General features: G+C 57.9%; 6 protein-coding genes across 6 annotated transcripts; 2 read left to right on the top strand and 4 right to left on the bottom strand.

The window, feature by feature from the left end:
• The first annotated feature begins 286 nt into the window (after positions 1-286).
• Positions 287-1,780, top strand: GGS23DRAFT_44508 (uncharacterized protein). The gene is made up of 4 exons (XM_051513961.1): positions 287-462; positions 588-1,075; positions 1,145-1,367; positions 1,439-1,780. Exons 1-4 carry the CDS (start codon positions 432-434, stop codon positions 1,462-1,464), a joined length of 768 nt encoding a protein of 255 aa, XP_051377388.1. The 5' UTR covers positions 287-431; the 3' UTR covers positions 1,465-1,780.
• A 159-nt stretch (positions 1,781-1,939) lies between these two features.
• GGS23DRAFT_44512 (ubiquitin-conjugating enzyme E2C-binding protein) lies at positions 1,940-3,891 on the bottom strand. The gene is made up of 2 exons (XM_051513962.1): positions 3,117-3,891; positions 1,940-2,753 (listed from the first exon to the last, which is right to left on the bottom strand). The coding sequence occupies exons 1-2, from the start codon at positions 3,732-3,734 to the stop codon at positions 2,097-2,099; spliced, it is 1,275 nt and encodes a 424-aa protein (XP_051377387.1). The 5' UTR covers positions 3,735-3,891; the 3' UTR covers positions 1,940-2,096.
• Positions 3,892-4,170: 279 nt separating this feature from the next.
• On the top strand, positions 4,171-9,107 carry GGS23DRAFT_602372 (uncharacterized protein; the record flags this gene model as incomplete). Its single annotated transcript, XM_051519320.1, has 5 exons — positions 4,171-4,660; positions 4,722-5,360; positions 5,424-5,496; positions 5,698-5,723; positions 6,280-9,107. 5 exons carry the CDS (start codon positions 4,171-4,173, stop codon positions 9,105-9,107), a joined length of 4,056 nt encoding a protein of 1,351 aa, XP_051377386.1.
• Positions 9,108-12,622: 3,515 nt separating this feature from the next.
• On the bottom strand, positions 12,623-13,825 carry GGS23DRAFT_609375 (uncharacterized protein; the record flags this gene model as incomplete). Its single annotated transcript, XM_051520266.1, has 1 exon — positions 12,623-13,825. A coding segment is annotated over one exon (1,074 nt), but the record flags the coding sequence as incomplete, so codon positions are not given.
• Positions 13,826-14,198: 373 nt separating this feature from the next.
• Positions 14,199-14,954, bottom strand: GGS23DRAFT_44182 (uncharacterized protein). The gene has a single exon (XM_051513940.1). It carries the CDS (start codon positions 14,746-14,748, stop codon positions 14,293-14,295), a length of 456 nt encoding a protein of 151 aa, XP_051377384.1. The 5' UTR covers positions 14,749-14,954; the 3' UTR covers positions 14,199-14,292.
• A 336-nt stretch (positions 14,955-15,290) lies between these two features.
• Positions 15,291-16,532, bottom strand: GGS23DRAFT_602371 (S-adenosylmethionine synthetase; the record flags this gene model as incomplete). Its single annotated transcript, XM_051519319.1, has 2 exons — positions 15,291-15,752; positions 15,810-16,532. The coding sequence occupies 2 exons, from the start codon at positions 16,530-16,532 to the stop codon at positions 15,291-15,293; spliced, it is 1,185 nt and encodes a 394-aa protein (XP_051377383.1).
• Positions 16,533-17,719: the final 1,187 nt, after the last annotated feature.

Here is a 17,719-nt window from a genome sequence, read left to right as displayed (position 1 = left end):
GACGAATAGACAGCAGAATGGAAATTTGAGACTGAAAGAATTCAAGTCTGCAATTCAACTCTGTCAACCTCTTGACCAAGTTAGAAAGTAGGGCAGTACTTAGCAGCCTCTGGGGAAGCAGATGCAAGGCTGACTAAAATTGTGCAGAATGAGTTTGGAGGGACGAGGCAGGAGCGCTGCTGTCAACTTTTCAGAAGTGGGGATCCGGGAGATAGCGAAGTCACATGACCTTACAGCCAATCATCGTGGCCGGTCGGGACCCATCCAGGTCCAAGTTCCGTTAAACCCTCACTCGTCGACCTCAATTCCGAGAGGTCGCTGGCTATCGACCCAGTTAGCAAAGACCTCAATTTTCCCTCTGTATCCCCCCCTCTCGCCCATACTCGAAGCCGATCCGGCCGCGCTCTCTCCCCTCTTTTCCTTGTCTCATAATGGCCTCCCGCCTGGCTGCCCGCGCCTTCGGTAAGTCAACGCCCTTCGATCCGCTCGTCCGCTCGTCTGGTAGATGTTGTTCGATGACGCTCGTCGACCATCCCCCCCAATTAAGACGCCTACCCCGAACAGCCGAGCTCACCCAGCATCGCTAGGGGCCACCCGTCTGCGACCGTCGATCGCGCCGCGAACCCTGCCCGTCGCAGCCGGCTCGTGGAGCGCGACACGGCCTACGTCTTCGTCGAACACCCCGCAGGCGCAGGCGCAGGCGACCCAAGCGCCCGAGCCGGCCAAAGCCAAGGCGCAGTCCATCATTGATGCCTTGCCCGGCAACTCTCTCATCTCTAAGACCGCCATCCTGTCCTCTGCCGCCGGCCTATCCGTCTATGCCATCAGCAACGAGTACTATGTCGTTAACGAGGAAACTGTCGTCGCCTTCTGCCTGCTCAGCGTCTGGGCCGGTCTCATCAAGTTCGGCGGGCCTTTGATCGGCCAGTGGGCCGACGCCCAGAACGAGAAGATCAAGGGCATTCTGAACGCCGCTCGCGCGGACCACACGCGGGCTGTCAAGAACCGCATCGAGAACGTCCGGCAGATGGAAGGCGTCGTTGACATCACCAAGAATCTCTTCGAGGTCTCCAAGGTTCGATAGCATCCTGGGGGCCGTGTCGCGGGCTATGTTATCGATGGGCGGGGCTGACATCGGTTACAGGAGACTGCTAGGCTCGAGGCCAAGGCGTACGAGCTCGAGCAGACCACTGCCTTGGCAGCCGAGGCTAAGTCGGTGTTGGACTCATGGGTGAGGTACGAGGGACAGGTCAAGCAGCGCCAGCAGAGGGAGTTGGCCGATGCCATCATCGCCAAGGTCAGGAAGGAGCTCGAGAGCCCGAGAGCTCTCCAACAAATTCTGCAACAGAGCGTCACCGACGTGGAGAGTAAGCTTCAACCTCCTCCCCCCCTCTCCTCTTTCAACCTCTCGCGGGTGTATAGGCTAACTTGTCTACAGGGATCATCTCGTCCAAAGCTCAGTAGACTCTATGATTTTAGACAGATACCCTCGGCTCCACCTCCCCGCGGTCTGTCCACCTAGCATGTGCTCGTAAATAAACAACACCCTGTGCATTAATCAAAAGAAACCATTGGCATTGAGCCTAACCTCGAAACTTTGGTCGTGAGATATGTACCTATAATGACCTAGCGAGTTCCTATGCGTCGTGATACCATGAAGAGCCTCAGCTATTATAAGTACGACTCTACGTATACGGAAGTACATAAACAAGCATGTCGAACTTGGCAGGAGATTCTTCTCATCTGATCCTCGCCTTTCCTTATCGCCAATTTCTAGGGACATTAGCTAGTCTATACCTACCTAATAGGTAGCCAACGTGCCCGTTTTTATCGTAGCTACGTGCCCAGTGAAATCCGCCGTTATCGAGGTATTTGCTTTAACGGCTATGGACGCGGTGATCCAGGTACATCTCTACTCTAGCGGTTGAAAGAGGCCCGGTCGCTCCCTGGAGGGTAGCGGTGGGCAAACTCATGCAAAGAAAAGTTCGCCTTGACGCCATTTACCGAGGCTATCGCAAGTCTCGTCGGGACCACAGCTACTCGACCACAGGACCCACGGTGCACAAACACCTCCGCAGCGAGGCATATCCCCCGCTTCAACCACAATCAGAGAGTTCTTGTTCGCCTCCACCGTCCCATTTCTCCAACAGGCCCACCGTCCACTCCCTGAACAGGCGGTCACTATGTGGTAAATAACCGTTGCTTCGGGTCAAATGCTCGAGGAGCGCCCCGGCTATGCTGGTTGGCAGGGTGATGTCCTGAACGTCCGACGTCATCGAGTCTAGTAGCTTGTCCGCTTCTGACGCGCTGATCATCCGATACAGGACTTTCACAGCGGGGATGGCGAGATTGCACGGCTCCTCGGTCGAGGAAAAGGCGATGTTCCTATTGAATACCCAAATATTCAATAAAGGCTCCGGTTGAGCATCTTTCGACCTTGGCCGGTTCCAAGTCTCCATGGGCATAATGATCGACTTCGAACAGCCTGATTGAGCCATCGTTGCGAGAAGCATGGCGCTGATACAATGGGAGAGTGTTGGGCGAGGGGACTGTTGGTCATGCTCGTACATACAAACCCCCCATTTGAATATGGAAACAGATATTTCATCATTCAGTACCCCCAAAATAGACTCACAAGATGCGCAGAAGATGCCCGTCTTCCCGTCTTGCAGCTTGTGTAGCTCGTTATTTTGAACCATTTCATCGTGACCTACAGTTCCGTCGGATGACGGGAACAGTAACGCCTTCGTGATCTAAAACTTACAATATTAGACTAGAAATACCAGATGAGAGCAAGCAATGGGCGACGACAAAACGAGCAAACTATCCAACTAAACCGAGAACCGAAGCGTTTGAGAGACATATGACATGTACCTCTGGATAATCCCAAAATTTTCACATCCAAGAAAATTTTTAGTGAAAGGCAGAGGCAACTCCGAAGACGTAGGGCTGGCCCCATAGCGAAGACTAGGGTACAGCGCCCGTACTAGGATCGGAGAGAGCATCTTAATCTAGGGTATGAGTATCGGTGACCAAACCATCGACAGGCTAAAAAGCCGGCATGGCCACCTTCTATATATACCCATAGGGAGCGACCACTGAGAACAGGCACTTACAGAGGATGGAAAAATGTCCGATTCGGACACGAGGAAGGAGGATATGTCGATAAACCCAACCCCGGGCTGTGCTGATATTCTGGAACTCGCACTATACCCTTTGGAAGCCAGACCTGCCTCATCATGGCCATGGCCGTGTCGGTGGTGATGAGGTTTGTGGCAATGCCAGAATTCCATCATCTCAGCCCAGTTCTCGCTCGGCAAGTTTTTCCATGCCTTGAGGCGGCCGGCGCTGACGATAACTGCTCGACATGCTCTACACGCAATGGGCGACTCTGGCCGAACATCACTCGCGGACCACGGGATGCTCGGCTCTTCCGGCACAGGCAAGAGTGCCTTATGCCCCCAGCTCCTAGCTAGAGGGAACCGCCAAGAGAGCGCTGCCGTGCCCGGATGCCGCACTGGGAGCTGCTGGGACGGGGCGACTGGCCCGGGGAGACGGATGGATGTTTCTACACCATCGTGTTTGACGCGAAGTGTCAAGCCGTCAGGTGAGACGGTGGCTTCGGTGTCGGGCGTGCTCGGCGAAGGCAGCGAGCATCCAACGGAAACTTGCCGTATGTTGGGTAGTAGCTCTGCGTAGATGAGGGCCTGGCGAGGTTCACGGGGCCTAGGCATTGTTGCATTTCGTCTCAAGAGCGCGGGTTGAATTGTCTAACCGCGTGACAAGAATTCGGCAGTGCGTGGGGCGGCGGGTGAACCTTGCCCACGCGTTCTGCGCCTAATTGCATCTCTTATTTAAAGAGTGTTATGCTTATTAAGCGGCGTTTCCGTGGTTGAACTTGTACTTGGACTCGGGTCTGTTCTTCCCCCAAAGGCTTCAATGGATTATTCTTACCTCGCCACCAAAGGTCCTGGATAAATGCATATAGGCGTCATAGTTAGTATGGATTTATTTATTAAACAAGGACCCTGGATCCTCCAAGCTCTCAACAATCCCTCGAGCTACCTTATGTCACCTTCACTTACACCATTTGGACCTAATTCCAATCACCTTCCAACAGCTTCAGCACGGTGACGACACAGAGACAGGCAATCTAAACCAAGATCCAAGATGGCTTCGATACTCTCGTATGTACCGATCGTGAACCGACTGGTCTCTGGTGGCCGCCCTCGAAACACCATCGAGATCCCACCTGTTGAGGTTCATAGTGTGGAGACGTCGCCGGAGAAACGACCCAGAACGCTCAAGCATCTGCTCAGGGCGAACCATGTGAACTACTCCATCCTCTACCACGACCTGCGGTTTCATAACCACATGCCGCATATCCTCGGATCTGCCTATCTCCTCGGAGCCAATGCTCAGCAGCTGCACAATATATATGACGAGGAGGCAAGAACCCTCGAACCGTGGCATCCGTCGCCGGCCGAAATCGTCCAGGACGACTGGAGGGACTTTCTCGGCGACGCGAGATACCAGCGTGCCTACGTCGATTTCTTCGAGGATGTCCTCGTATTAAGACACAACTACCGCTGGAAGGACGTGGTCGAGGAATACATATTTTCGGGCAAGCAACCACTAGCTCACTGCCTCATCGGAGGTCGTATGTCACTCCCTACGGAACTGGTTCTTCTCGGAAGCATAAATTGACCGTTGTGTCTTAGTTGGCCACCCCATGATACACCTCGCGTATGCTTATGAGATAGATAATCGCGAAGTTGCCATGGAGGCCCTTGGCATGGCTGCTACCCAGTACGGCTTCCTTCATAAGTATCTCGATGACGCCTCGTATTCGAAGCCGTCTCCGATCAAAGCGGCCTCGCCGATAGAGCTGCTGGTGAGATTGGGGAAGGATGAACGTCTGGACGGCTCGTTCCAGGAGCGAGGACCCGACAACATGGAGCCGCTATTCCAAAAGCACGAAGAAGTTGTCTTAGAGTACTGGAACGCGTGGGCGTTGGACGAAGACCCGTTGACGCAGTTCCGGCTATCCCAAGAAGCCGCTACCGCGCTTCTCGTCGAGACGGTGCCACGTGGGACGCACGCATACGACTTCTTCACCTGTCATGTTCTCACGACAAGTCACGCCGCCAGGATACTGCTCCCGTTCATCCCGCCACAGTTCCGCGTCAGCTTGGTGAGGCAATGGTGGCTGTTCGCGATCACTGTCTACGCCATCGAGCTTCGGCCCAGGATCGACCCCGATTACATCCAGCCTGGGGACGTGGCCGGGAAAGGGTGGGATTACGTGGAAGATAAGGCCCTGAACGGACCTTATGCCACGGACGCACACTTTGTTAAATGTAAGACCGAGGCTTCCCTATCGACTAATAGGGGTATCTTACTAACACATCGACTCACCGCAGCTGTGCGTGCGATAAAGGAAGCGGCTCGGACCTGGGGAGACGTGCACGAGCGTTACCTAGCCGCCGCCGTACGGTTCGCTGACGATTTCGCCGGCTGGACATTCTCGTGACTTATGGAGCATACAGATTAGTATGCGAGATGGTGGCTTCGAATTCCTATAACGGTCGCTATACTGGTGTTATTATGATGATGATTATGGCGTTTCTAATGTCCTCCGAGGCCTATCGAGGCTTTGGGGGCTCGGCGAGAACAAAAGGCTGCGAAAGGCCGCAGGGGAGTAGGGAATGGCAAAAACCAGGGTCAAATAAATTTTCTAGGATCATAACGACGAAAATCATGCCGAAAATCTTTTTCGATGAGGATATTCGGTGGTGAGAGGTAACAGAGGGAGACTGATAATTTGCGCATGCACGTATATCTAGCACGTAGGCGCAGCGCTACACCTACCAACAAGTATAGCGTAGGTGTAGGTTCGGGGTACCTAGGCCTAAGGTACCGAGGTGGTGGGGGAGGTTACCCAGGTAATAAGGCACCTAGGGCGATAATGCGTTTAATTGGTCACATGATATCGTACCGAAGACCGCTGGGAGACGCGCTATTCTCAGGGACAGGCCGCGACGGGGGCTCCATTAGCATGGCTATGACGGAGGTCGGGCGGAGGAAGACCCGTCTCGATTTATTTCTACTAACTATTACCTGAACTTTTGACTCAACTCGGGCCTCTTCGTCCTTTTCATCAACCCACGATCTGCTTCCAATTGTCCGATTCACGTCCAAATGCTACGTACCTAACTCGAAAAGCTCGAGATTTCCACCCAATCCCGGTCGAGCGAGGAAAATAAACACCAAGTTCAGGCTCTTTTGCCTTTCTGCTCTACACCCAAACAACTAGACATCTAGCCAGCAGATGCGGTGCCCATACCGTCTGCCTTGTCGTCATGGCACCACCCGCGAAGCGTCGGAGACGTAATGTGCTCCACGGTTCTTCGGACGACGAGGAAGTGCCCCGATCGCAGGCAAATACCCTTACTAATTACCTCCTGTCGTCGCCTGATCAACAACAAGCTACATCGCCCAAGCGCGCGTCTCGAACCATACCTGTATCGCCAACCCCCGCCGTAAGGAAGTCGTCTCGGCTGCTAGCCTCCCGACCAACCGTGCCGACTCCTGCTTCTCAACCCTCTCTTCCCGGCAGGAACGAGTTCAAAAGCGGCAGCACGAGCCCAGAGAAGGCCAATGCCAGCCGACCATTCGCCAGGGGGAAGCCGGCAGGCAAAGAAAAAACGGCCGATCTCGTGTCTATGTTCTCCAAACAGGCGCAACGGGCCCTAACTGCGTCACCGACTAAGAGGGATGATATTGCTAGCGACCCGATATCCGACGACGACGATGTGGGAGAACACAGGGCTGCGAGCATCAGTCGGGTGGGACAGAATGCTCGCAAGCGATCTCGAGACGCCTCTCAGCCTGCCGGCGGCCCAGTCGGCATGTCGAGTCAGAAGTTCCTCAAGCCGCCTCGTCCCGTGCGAGACCCTGCGCCGGCCGACGAACAACGGCCGTGGTCCGAGCGATTTGGCCCCTCGAGCTTGGCCGAGCTCGCAGTCCACAAGAAGAAAGTAGCCGACGTCCGGCGGTGGCTCGAAGATGTGATGGCTGGCCGCATGCGACAACGACTGCTTATTCTGAAGGGCGCTGCCGGGACCGGGAAGACGACTACGGTGCGGCTCCTCGCTCGAGATATGCATTGCGAGCTTCTCGAGTGGAGAAACCCGGCAGGCTCCCTCGGCGCGAACCAAGGGCATCAGTCGGCCGCGGCGCAATTCGAAGAATTCATAGGGAGAGGAGGGAAATTTGGTCAATTGGATACGGATCTCGACCTAACCGCTCCAGGTCGTAGTAAGACGGATGATAATAATATGAGGAAGATTATGCTCGTCGAGGAATTTCCAAACACGTTCACACGATCCTCGACGGCTTTGGCGGCCTTCCGGAACACTGTTCTACAGTATCTAGTCACTAACACTCCCCCTCTCGCCTCATTTGGCCGTCAAGACCCCGTAGACCCCATCACACCTGTTGTTATGATCATATCAGAAACCCTCCTGACCACCAGCTCAGCATCTGCAGATAGTTTCACTACCTATAGACTCCTCGGGCCCGAAATCACTCGGCATCCGGGCAGCTGCGTTATCGAATTCAACGCAATCGCTCCCACTCTCCTCGCGAGCGCGCTCGAGCTGGTGGTGCAGAAGGAGGCGCGAAAGTCTGGACGACGTCGGACGCCAGGCCCGCTTGTTCTGAAGCGGCTAGGTGAGAGAGGGGACATCAGAAGCGCAATCTCGTCGCTCGAGTTCCTCTGCCTCAAGGGCGACGCAGACGCGGACTGGGGATCTAAGGTCGCATTCACAAAGCCCAAACGCGGATCTAAAAATGAAGTGGCGTTGACGAAAGGTGAAATAGAAAGCCTCGAGCTCGTCTCGCAGCGAGAAGCGAGCTTGGGCATATTTCACGCTGTCGGTAAAGTGGTGTACAATAAGAGAGAAGAACGCCCGATGGACCAGCGCACGCCTGAAGGCCAAGCCGAACAGTTACCTGAATATATGACATCTTGCTCCCGACCAAAGCGGTCCGAAGTTCTCGTCGGCAATCTTATCGACGAAACTGGCACCGACGCCCAAACCTTCATCTCCGCCCTTCACGAGAACTACGCCCCTTCCTGCGAATCTAGCGAGCCTTCGGACCCCAACAGCTCACTCGACTATATCAATGGCTGCATCGACTATCTATCCGATAGCGACCTACTAAACCCATCGTGGGATATATTCTTCCGCGGTAGGGGATCTAACAGCTCCACGTATTCGGGGAGGGACTCGGCCAGCCACGTGCTGAGGCAAGAGGAAATCACGTTCCAGGTCGCAACGAGGGGACTCCTATTCTCACTTCCAAACCCGGTAAAGCGAGTGGTGACTACTTCCCGACGCGGCGGCGGCGATGCTTACAAGATGTTCTACCCGGCCAGCCTCAAGCTCTGGCGCGAGAAGGAGGAGATTGAGGGCGTCGTCGATCACTGGGCATCTAGACTACTCAAGGGGGACGATGCGGGGCATAATCTCACAGACGGCGCCTCCGCCTTCCGACGTCCCAAGGCAACCGGTAGCGACGGGGAGTGGATAAGTAAACAATCGTCCCAGCGCGGCAACACCCAAACCTCTAAACGAGCCCAGCAGCAGCACGGTCAAGGTCCGGGGCAAGAGGCGGCGGGCGCGCCCCTGCTCTTCCTCGGAAGCTCCGCCCGGCGGGAGCTGCTGCTCGAGCGGCTGCCGTACATGGCGCAGATGGGGAGAGGAGGGCGCGGGTGTCCGGCTGTCAGCGCGGCGCAGCTACGGGAGATGGAGAAGGTGGTGTCGTTCTCGGGGATCGGGGCGGCGGCGGGGGCGGCGATGGACGAGGACGGCGTCGACGCGGACGCGGGCGGAGAGGACCTGGCGCCGGCGGGCGAGGCATGGGCCACGGACAGACCGACAGAGGAGGCGTCGCCGCGGAAGAGGAGGGGCCTCGGGATCATCCGGCAGAAGAGGAAGAGCGACGCAGACGCGTTATCGACGACGGGTGCCGGCGCGGCCGCGTCCCCGCTGTCGATCCAGAAGCTGGTGTTGAGCGACGACGACATAGAGGACGACTGACGGCCGGACCAGTCGGGGTCAGATTGCAAGCTTGCTTCTTCCGCAGCAGGGAAGACATTTACGATTGTAGCTTCGAAGTTCGCCATGTACGATTCCACAGGTCGACAAGGAACGAGAGATATCCGCGATCACACCATCTCCCTACTCTCCACCCGGCTGCGCCGTCCGGGGAGATGGAGGCGTTTTTATTTTATTTTGTACTGCCGTGGCTTCGTTGCACGTAGCGGCACGCCCACGCACACCAACGCCAGACAAAACACACCGGTGTATGCGGGTGAGAAAGGGAGAGGAGGCACAGGTGGTGTGGGTGGAGGGACGGACATACGGATGGGAAGAGAAGGGGGGCGAACACACCATGTCGTGCCGCTCGCACGCCCGCATCGCGCCCAGCGATACCCAGAGGTGGAAAGCGAAGGGGGCGGCCGCACGCCTACGCTACGGCGTCTCGGCCCGACGAGCGATCGAGGGGCGCTACCCGTCGACGCCGCGCAGGTCAGGTAAGCAGGCGGGCGGAACACGAGACGGGATGAGACGAGGCAGAGGCGGACACACAAAGGCGTGCGTAGCTCGCTGGCCGCGCTTCCCGGTGCGCTTTGCCTCTCGGCGGCGTCTTTTCCTCGGCATGGGTGCGCATAGATGTATATACATAGCTGGTGCTGGCGCCGCTGCCGATGCGGCTGAGGTGTAATTTGCTACTCGCCTGGGCGCAGCCGGCAGGAGAGGGACGCGGTGGTGATGGCGACGGGTGCGCGATATGGCGGCGGCGTCGGCTTGCTCTGTGTGGTATAGATAGTATATGCTTGCACGCATATTCTCGCTATCTCGCTAGGTGGGTCGCGCGCGGGGATGAGGAGGTGGGTACTTAGGTACCTACAGGCACACCTTCATGTGATGTGATACCGACCTGTAGGTAGCTACCTATGTAGAGGTACCAGATATATTGCCCGTGTACATGAGTGCTGCCATGTATCCCAGCGCATCAGGTGTCTAGATGGGCTGCGACTTGTCCCTCTACAGAGGTCCAGTTGGGCAATTTAGTAGGTAGCCAAGTTGCATCGCTCCCGACCCAGGTACCGGTACTTACTGTAGGTGCACGCCCTCGGGCTGCATCTGCCCGTGGGGCACCATGTAGGTCCGGTTCCAGCCCAGGCGGGCGGGTTCCGTCGTATTTCGTATTGCTCGCTTTGCTTCGTGACGGAGCCGCGTCCGCTACGGAGCACAGCAATTCCCAACCTGCATTGGTCGTCTGCTGCCGTGCCGCTCAGCCTGGATATGCCTAGTAACGCCTGGCACGTGGGTAACGATAGCCTGTTACCTCCCCTACGATAAGTATCTCTCTCCAGATCTTGTCCTCCCCGAGTTGTATGCGTCCAGAGGTGTCTAACCCTGCCTACCTAAGACAGGCACCCAGGCACCCTTCTTGGGCATATTCGGGGGCGTAGGCGCGGAGGTACACGGCTTGCGCGCCTGGGGGAGAATCAGGGGGTCGCAAAAGGGGATGGAGGGCGAGGACGAGGACGAGGAAGAGGGACGCCACAGCCCAACCCTCGGGACGTGTCCGAGCCAATCACACGGGCAGAACCGCCGCCGGCAAGACGATAACCTCGACCTTCGTACTTCGCTCGCGGGCCAGAGCGCCCAGCCAAACGCCGTCAAACGGGCTTCTGGGATTCGGGGGCGAAGGGGGGGGATAGGGGCTGGTACAGATTGCACCTACACACATCCGTCGACTTGCGCCGGTCCATCTGGCTGCTCGTGACGGGCGAATGAACGGGGCGTGACGGACGGACTGCCCTTGCCCATGTCCAGGCCGTTGGCGGAGGGTGGAGGGTTGGTGGTATTGGTTGCTAGCGGGCATTGGCATCGGCACTGGGGCTCGGCTAGCGCGAGAGGCGGCGTGAGCAGGTTGTATTATCTATCCCCCCCAGCGCGCGGGCGGCAACATCGCGACAAGATGCCTCGACGGCAGCGAGCTGTCACGAGATCGTAGTAGCCAGCCCATGCCGTCCCACCACCGATCGTGTTAGGCCGCCAGCTGACCCGACTCCCCCCCCCCCCAGAGCCCGGCCGCGGCAAGCTGCGCGGCGAACCGAGCTGCTGTGCTTCCTCATCCTAGATATCGCTCGAATCCGCGGGAAAAGGTGGCGATGGGAGGCGAGACGGCGAGACATGTACACGCAGAGAGAGAGAGAGAGAGACAGGGGGCGGGAGGGGCTGAGGACCAGAGGGAAAACAGTAATCTTTTACCCACGTCTCCCCTGACCGCGTCTCCCCTAAACTCGGGAGGGGGGCCGCCCGAGCAAGTCTTTTTGTTCGCGGCCCGAGACGCCTAGGCATATACACTCACCCTCAGCTAGCCCCCTCCCCCTTTAGCTCGACAGGTAGGTTAGATGGGCATACATACATACATGAATATGACCAGGTAGGCATGCACAAGCGCAGCGGCGTTGCGTATTCGACGAGGGACGTCCCAGAGGGTAGCCGAAGGTGGATCGGGTCGGCTCGATCACCTTCGCAGACGCTACGCTGGCGTGTCCGCTCGGCTGGCGGTCTCGCGCTGGGGCGAGCAAGTAGCTAGAGGGGTGTGATTCGACTCGCGCATGTATACACAGCGAGTGCCGTAGAGCCAGGGTGAGGGGGCGTGCCTCAAGCACGTATTCGCGTCCAGATTCGCGGTCGATCATGTCCAGGTCCCGAGAAGGGGGGAAGGGTAGCTCTCGGGTAGCTCTCGGGTGGCTCCCATCACTCTACCTTACGACTCCCTGTCCCAACGCCTCCCACGTACATCCCTTCACACCACCACACACACACTCACACATGTGCACACACACCCTTTATCTGATTCACTAGCCACATAGCTAGCTACATCTCCCCGTATCCCTCGCGAGCCTCGGCCCATCTTACTTTCGTGCCCCTCCCTGCCCTCACCCCCTTTTTCCCTCCAAGCATAGGCCGGGTTGGTTGATTCGGTGGATTACTACCGACCGACCGTATAGCTCGTCTAGGCGCAGGTGAGCTGATCTGGCCAGCTTCGTGTAGGGTTGGCGGCAGAAGAGAGGTAATGAGGGCCAAGATCGATAGGCAGATCTAGCCGGACTCACCCCACGAATCGGAGGGGGGAAGGAGAGAGAGAGAGAGAGAGAGAGAGAGAAGTGGTGGCAACGTATTGCGGCGTCGTGCGTCGTCGGACTTTGTACCGCGCTCAAACGTCATATAGTCGGTCTCCCTATAGAGGCGGATCAGGGGCTACTGCCTCCTGGCCTATACGCGCGACGAGCAACCGGTCGCTCAAATCCCGACGGGATTCGGCGCCGCCGTATAAGTGTATACACTAAGCCTGGCAGCCTACCGTCGCCTGTCCCCCTCGAGCTGTCACATATCTGCTAGGACTCGCCGCCGCTCGACTATTGATCCGCTACTTGAAATATACGTATCTCCCCATAATATCTGATATCTCGTCGGATAGCCTCGCTTAGCATGCGAAGCTGTCCTGCTTCCTGTCCAATTCCCTCTACGCTCGCTCATCCCTGAAAGCCCCTAAGTTATCTGCATATACAGTACACTTATATATATATACACAACTATTCCACTATCTGCCAGGGATATTCCAAGATAAATACATACAACCATACACACCTGGCAACCTAGCGCCGCCGCTGTATCGCCGAAAGCTGGGGGGCTTCCTCGACCCGACGCGTTCGCCAATAGCAGACTAGGGTGTGGCGCCGTGCCTTAGTTGACAGAGCCTCGCTGCCGACTACCAGACAGGCCCAGCACGCCTCCGCACCGAGATCTGGGCGAGCCGTGTATTCTCGAACCGCCCTGCGAGGTACGCCGAGATATCCGACCGCGTATCGCGGCGGCATCCGGGGGTGCCGATCCGCCGACACGAGCCGCCTCAGCACACGAGGGACGGCCGGGAGGGCGCAGAGCGGTCCCGTCGCGACCCAAGCGTCGCAGCCGCCAAGCGGGAGGGCCAACCGTCCGAGAACGCACGCGTCTGGGGCGCTAGCAGGAGGTCGAGGCGGGAGGCGAGCGAGAAAAGGGGGCCGAGGGGCTGAGCGGGGACAGATACGGCGAAGAGAGAAGAGAGAAGAGAGAGGAAGAAGAAGGGAGGGAGAAGAGAAAAAGAAAACAAGCAGACCCAACCCCAGCAGCAGCCATGCCGCCCCCCTCGCAACCACCGCGCGTCGCCGTCTTCGGGGCCGAACCCGACGCTGCCACCGGCATCGCCAGCACCAGCGCCAGCGAGAACAGCAGCCCGGACGACGCGGCAGGCGACCGGACCGCGTCCGCAGCGCCAGACGGGCACGCGTGCGCGTCGGGGGCCTCGACGCCGACGCCGACGCCCTCGCCCTCACCCTCGCCGTCGCCCGCGCCAGCCCGCAGCGGCGGGTCCCCGTCGTCGCCGCGCTCGCCACCCTCCCTGACGTCCTCGACGGCCACGCTCTCGACCTCGGCGCCGTCGCCGTCGCCGTCACCCTCGCCGTCCCCGCCCCCCGCCACCCCGTTCCAGACCGACTTCCTCGCGCTCCTGTCGCTGCTGCCCGCGCACCGGTACCCGTCGCCGTCGCGCTCTTCCTCCCCCCCGCCCCGCTCGCGCTCGCGCTCCTCCTCCCGGTCCTCCGCCGGCACCGCCACCGCCGGCTCGCCGCGCGCGCGCTCCCAGCGCCGCACGCGCCGCCGCCGCCGGGGCGCCCCGCGGCGAGAGCGCTCCTGAGCGTCTGCCCCCCCCCCCCCCTTCGCCGGCGCGAGAACTCTGGGGTGTGGGTAGAGGGAAGCGGGGGGGTTAGGCAAACGCCTGGAGATGGGGACGAGGACGGAGAGTTGAGAGAAAGAGAGAGAGAGAGAGAGAGAAGGACAAGAAGAGAAAGACTAGGAGCGCCGGCGCGAGTGAGAAGAGGAAGAGGGAAAAGAAGGACGGGGGACAGAATCGCGGGTGTTCTGAGAGGGAGATGGAGAGGGGCAGGACTGCACAGCCACACACAAACTCACTAACATACACGCACAACGCGGGGGGCCGGAGCGGGTGCCGGCAGGGGGGTTTGGAAAAGAAGAAGGAGAAGAAGAAAAAGGAATAGGTACGGCGAGGCATCGGGCCGCGTTTCGGGGAGCCGGCGGCGGGAGGCAGGGCAGGGGCACGGTAGAGTGGACAGAGCTCCATAGACCGGGGCGACTATAGAATCTAACTTTTGTCTCCTCCTCTTCCTCCCTTGAATTTCTCTTTTATTTTTCCCGCCCGACGGAAAGCCAGGCAGCGGGCGAGCGAATAAGTGTTGACTACCTTTGACATTACTCTCAAACACTTTACCTGGCGGAGCCAGGAGCTGGTCCGCGCTTGGCGTGTGTGCGGTCCTGCTGTGCTTGTCTTTCGGACTCGTCCGGTCTTACTGACCAAACTGACTTGACGTGGGGGAAACAAACAAAGAGAAGAGAGGCGCTGAGTCGGGCAGGGTAGGGCAGGACAGGGCTCCGTCGGTAGCATTGTCGTCACTTTCTGCGCCTTCGGTACGCAGAGAGGGAGAGGGGGGGGAGAAGACGGATAACGGATAGACGGCGTCGCGCGAGGAAGCAGGATCGGGAGAGACAGGGTCTCGAAGAGAAAAACCCTGCTTCGTCCTGACAGTAGAAAACCCCTCATAAAAACTCAGCATGAGATGGGGACGGAGGCAGAGTCGGAGGCTAAATGAGAGAAGGGGAAGAACTGGGAAGGAAAAGTCAACAGATAAATCTTCACGTAGGTATAGGAGCTCAACGGCAGAAGAAAAAAAAAATCAGCTCGGGAGATCACGACTTCTCTCATTTAATGGTATCATGCTTTGGTTGGGTACTTCGACATGATATATTGCCGTGTTGAAATAAGCAATGCGGATATATTTATCCGTCACCGACGTATCTGGCCGATGATTGCCATCCCCACCACCCACCCTCCCTTGGATGCCTGCCAGCCACATTATCACTGTGCCTTTGCCTGTAAACCGGGTATGTTGAAACCGTACGCCATGCTACCATGCCCATATTTTTTCGTGACATTTTTCCGATGAGGGAACCATTATGTCTCTAGATAACACCCGACAACGCCGATCGCAATGCAGAAAGAAGTTGATTCTTCCGCTATTAAAATCCGAGAAAACGCTCTCTCCCTTTCCCTCAAGCGCGGGAAGTCTAGAATGTGGCAGCAGATTAGAACTTGAGCGCCTTGGGCTGCTCCCAGGTGAAGTCCTGGTTGGTGCCGAAGTGGCCGAACTTGGCCGTTTGGTTGTAGATGGGGCGCATCAGGTTAAGCTCCTTGGCGATAGCGCCAGGTCGCAGGTCGAAGTTGGCCCGGACGATGTTGACCAGCTCGTCGGCCGTCTTGCTCGACGTGCCGTACGAGTCCACGTAGATGGAGCAGGGCTCGGCTACGCCGATAGCGTAGCTGAGCTGCACCAGCGCTCGCTTAGCGAGGCCGGCGGCGACGAGCGACTTGGCTACCCACCGCGCCAGGTAGGCAGCAGATCGGTCGACCTTGGAGAAGTCCTTGCCCGAGAAGGCACCGCCACCGTGGGCACCCCAGCCGCCGTAGGTGTCGACGATGATCTTTCGGCCCGTGACGCCAGCGTCACCCTGAGGACCACCGATGATGAAGAGGCCGCTGGGTTGGAGCTGTAAACAGTTAGCGAGGCGAAATTACGCGCCCGAAAGAGAGGGCAGGCTGCTTACGTGAAGGATAGTGTGCTCGTCGATGAACTGCTTAGGGACGACCTTGTCAATGATCTTCTCCTTGAGCTCCTTTCGGACCTGCTCCGTGGTGATGCCATCACTGTGCTGAGCGGAGATGACAACGGTGTGGACTCTCAGGGGGACGACAGCGCCGCCGTCGTGCTTGTATTCCATGGTGATTTGGGTCTTGGTGTCGGGTCGGAGCCAGGGCAGGGTTCCGTCTCGGCGGGCGGCAGACATGGCCTGGTTGAGCTTGTGGGCGAGCAGGTGAGAGAGGGGGTGGAGCTCGGGGGTTTCGTTGGTGGCGTAGCCGAACATGAGACCCTGGTCACCGGCACCCAGCTCCTCGAGGGCCTTCTCGTAGTGGAGACCCTGAGCGATATCGGCGGACTGTTGCTCGATGGCGACCATGACATTGCAGGTCTTGTAGTCGAAACCCTTCTCGGACGAGTCGTAGCCGATATCCTTGATAGCATTCCGGATGACGCTCTGGTAGTCGATGTTGGCCTTGGTGGTGATCTCACCGAAGACCATGATCAGACCCGTCTTGGTGGCCGACTCGCAGGCCACCTTGGAGAGGGGGTCCTCGGCAAGACAGGCATCGAGGATGGCATCCGAGACCTGGTCGCAGATCTTGTCGGGGTGACCTTCGCCGACAGACTCGGACTGCGAGGACCAGTTAGCTGTGAGACGAGAGGCGGGCGAGCTGCCCAGGCCAGACATGTCGGAGACTTACGGTAAAGAGGAAAGCACCCGGGTTGCGAGGCGCGCTGGTCAAGGAGCTGACTCCATTGACTCCGTTGACTCCGTTGGTGGCAGACATTTTGCTGGAAGAAGAGGAAATCTATAGAGCAGGAGATGATGAACAAGTATAGAGGGTAGACTGCTGATCTATTTAGTCGACAGAAGGAGAACGGAAAGGAAGAAAGCCTGAAGCCCAAGAGTCGTCTCGCCTCGTCACTCGTTTCGTTGTGTAGAAGTGAATAATTAGGGGGGGGAAGGAGAGGAAGATGGGGATCAGAGGGAAGAGGGGTGGAAGAAAGGTTTAAAAGAGAAAATCCCAACAGGCCGACAACCTGGTGAATCTGGGTCGCTTCCCGTTTCGGACTAGCCATTGGCCAGGCGCCTGTCGGCAGGTACTTCGAAGGTACCCGGTGCGCCGAGTTCCTGTTGGTGACGGGTACCCACGAGATACCGCGCAGTGTGCAATAGCAGGCGAAATGGCGCAATTCCTGCCACACTATTGCCGAACCGCGCTAACGACGTAGCGGGACAACCCCGAACCCCAGCCTAAAGGCGGTACCTGGGCTGCCTTAGGAGGTACCTATCTGCCTACCTTCCAGTACCCGCGCCCACCCAGATAATGGACCTGTCCATATTGTGTCGGCCACATCTACCATCTCGAACTCCGACGAGCCCCCTCGGTGTGCATATGCCTCTTGTGGCTGGATAGTTGCGCGTTTGAGTAAAGAGATAAAACAGAAATGCCAACTCTATAATATAAATAATATAAAGAATGCACATCGCCGTGGTTCTGTCTCCCTCCTAAGATACACTATGCCTAGAGCGAGGTTGGAGATTCACCAGCACCGTGAAGGTGGGGTAGGTACCTACCTCCCAAGGTAGGTACCTCTCGGCCCCGCCTCCCCATCGGCCTAAAGTACCTGCGAAGTACACCGACGCATGCCTCTAAGCGGGGTGTAGAGGCGACGGGTGGGAATGGGCAGTGGCGGGGGCGGCCCTCCCACAGGAGTTTTCGCGGGCTGGGAAGAAGCAGGAAGAGGAGCGTGGAAGATCCGCCTTGCGCGGGCAACGGAAGAGGCGAGGACCTGATACAGAAGGGGGGAGGCTCGGAGTAACTCTCTCGAGTGATGGCGCCGGATATTCCAGCTCTGGCAAAAGTAACTCCA

The sequence above is a fragment of the Durotheca rogersii genome, assembly GCF_024521655.1.
Source record: "Durotheca rogersii strain YMJ 92031201 chromosome Unknown GGS23scaffold_1, whole genome shotgun sequence".
Taxonomy (NCBI): domain Eukaryota; kingdom Fungi; phylum Ascomycota; class Sordariomycetes; order Xylariales; family Xylariaceae; genus Durotheca; species Durotheca rogersii.
The sequence above is the reverse complement of the archived record's forward strand: the minus strand, read 5'-3'. Positions and strand labels throughout refer to the sequence as shown.

Excerpts from the sequence above, each read along its gene's own strand:
- GGS23DRAFT_44512 (XM_051513962.1), bottom strand. The coding sequence starts at position 3,734 with ATGCCTAGGCCCCGTGAACCTCGCCAGGCCCTCATCTACGCAGAGCTA. Across the intron at positions 2,754-3,116 it reads CGGACATTTTTCCATCCTCT|ATCACGAAGGCGTTACTGTT; the intron begins GTAAGTGCCTGT and ends TGTAAGTTTTAG.
- GGS23DRAFT_44182 (XM_051513940.1), bottom strand. The coding sequence starts at position 14,748 with ATGAGGGGTTTTCTACTGTCAGGACGAAGCAGGGTTTTTCTCTTCGAG.
- GGS23DRAFT_44508 (XM_051513961.1), top strand. The coding sequence starts at position 432 with ATGGCCTCCCGCCTGGCTGCCCGCGCCTTCG. Across the intron at positions 1,076-1,144 it reads ATCTCTTCGAGGTCTCCAAG|GAGACTGCTAGGCTCGAGGC; the intron begins GTTCGATAGCAT and ends CATCGGTTACAG. Across the intron at positions 1,368-1,438 it reads GAGCGTCACCGACGTGGAGA|GGATCATCTCGTCCAAAGCT; the intron begins GTAAGCTTCAAC and ends ACTTGTCTACAG.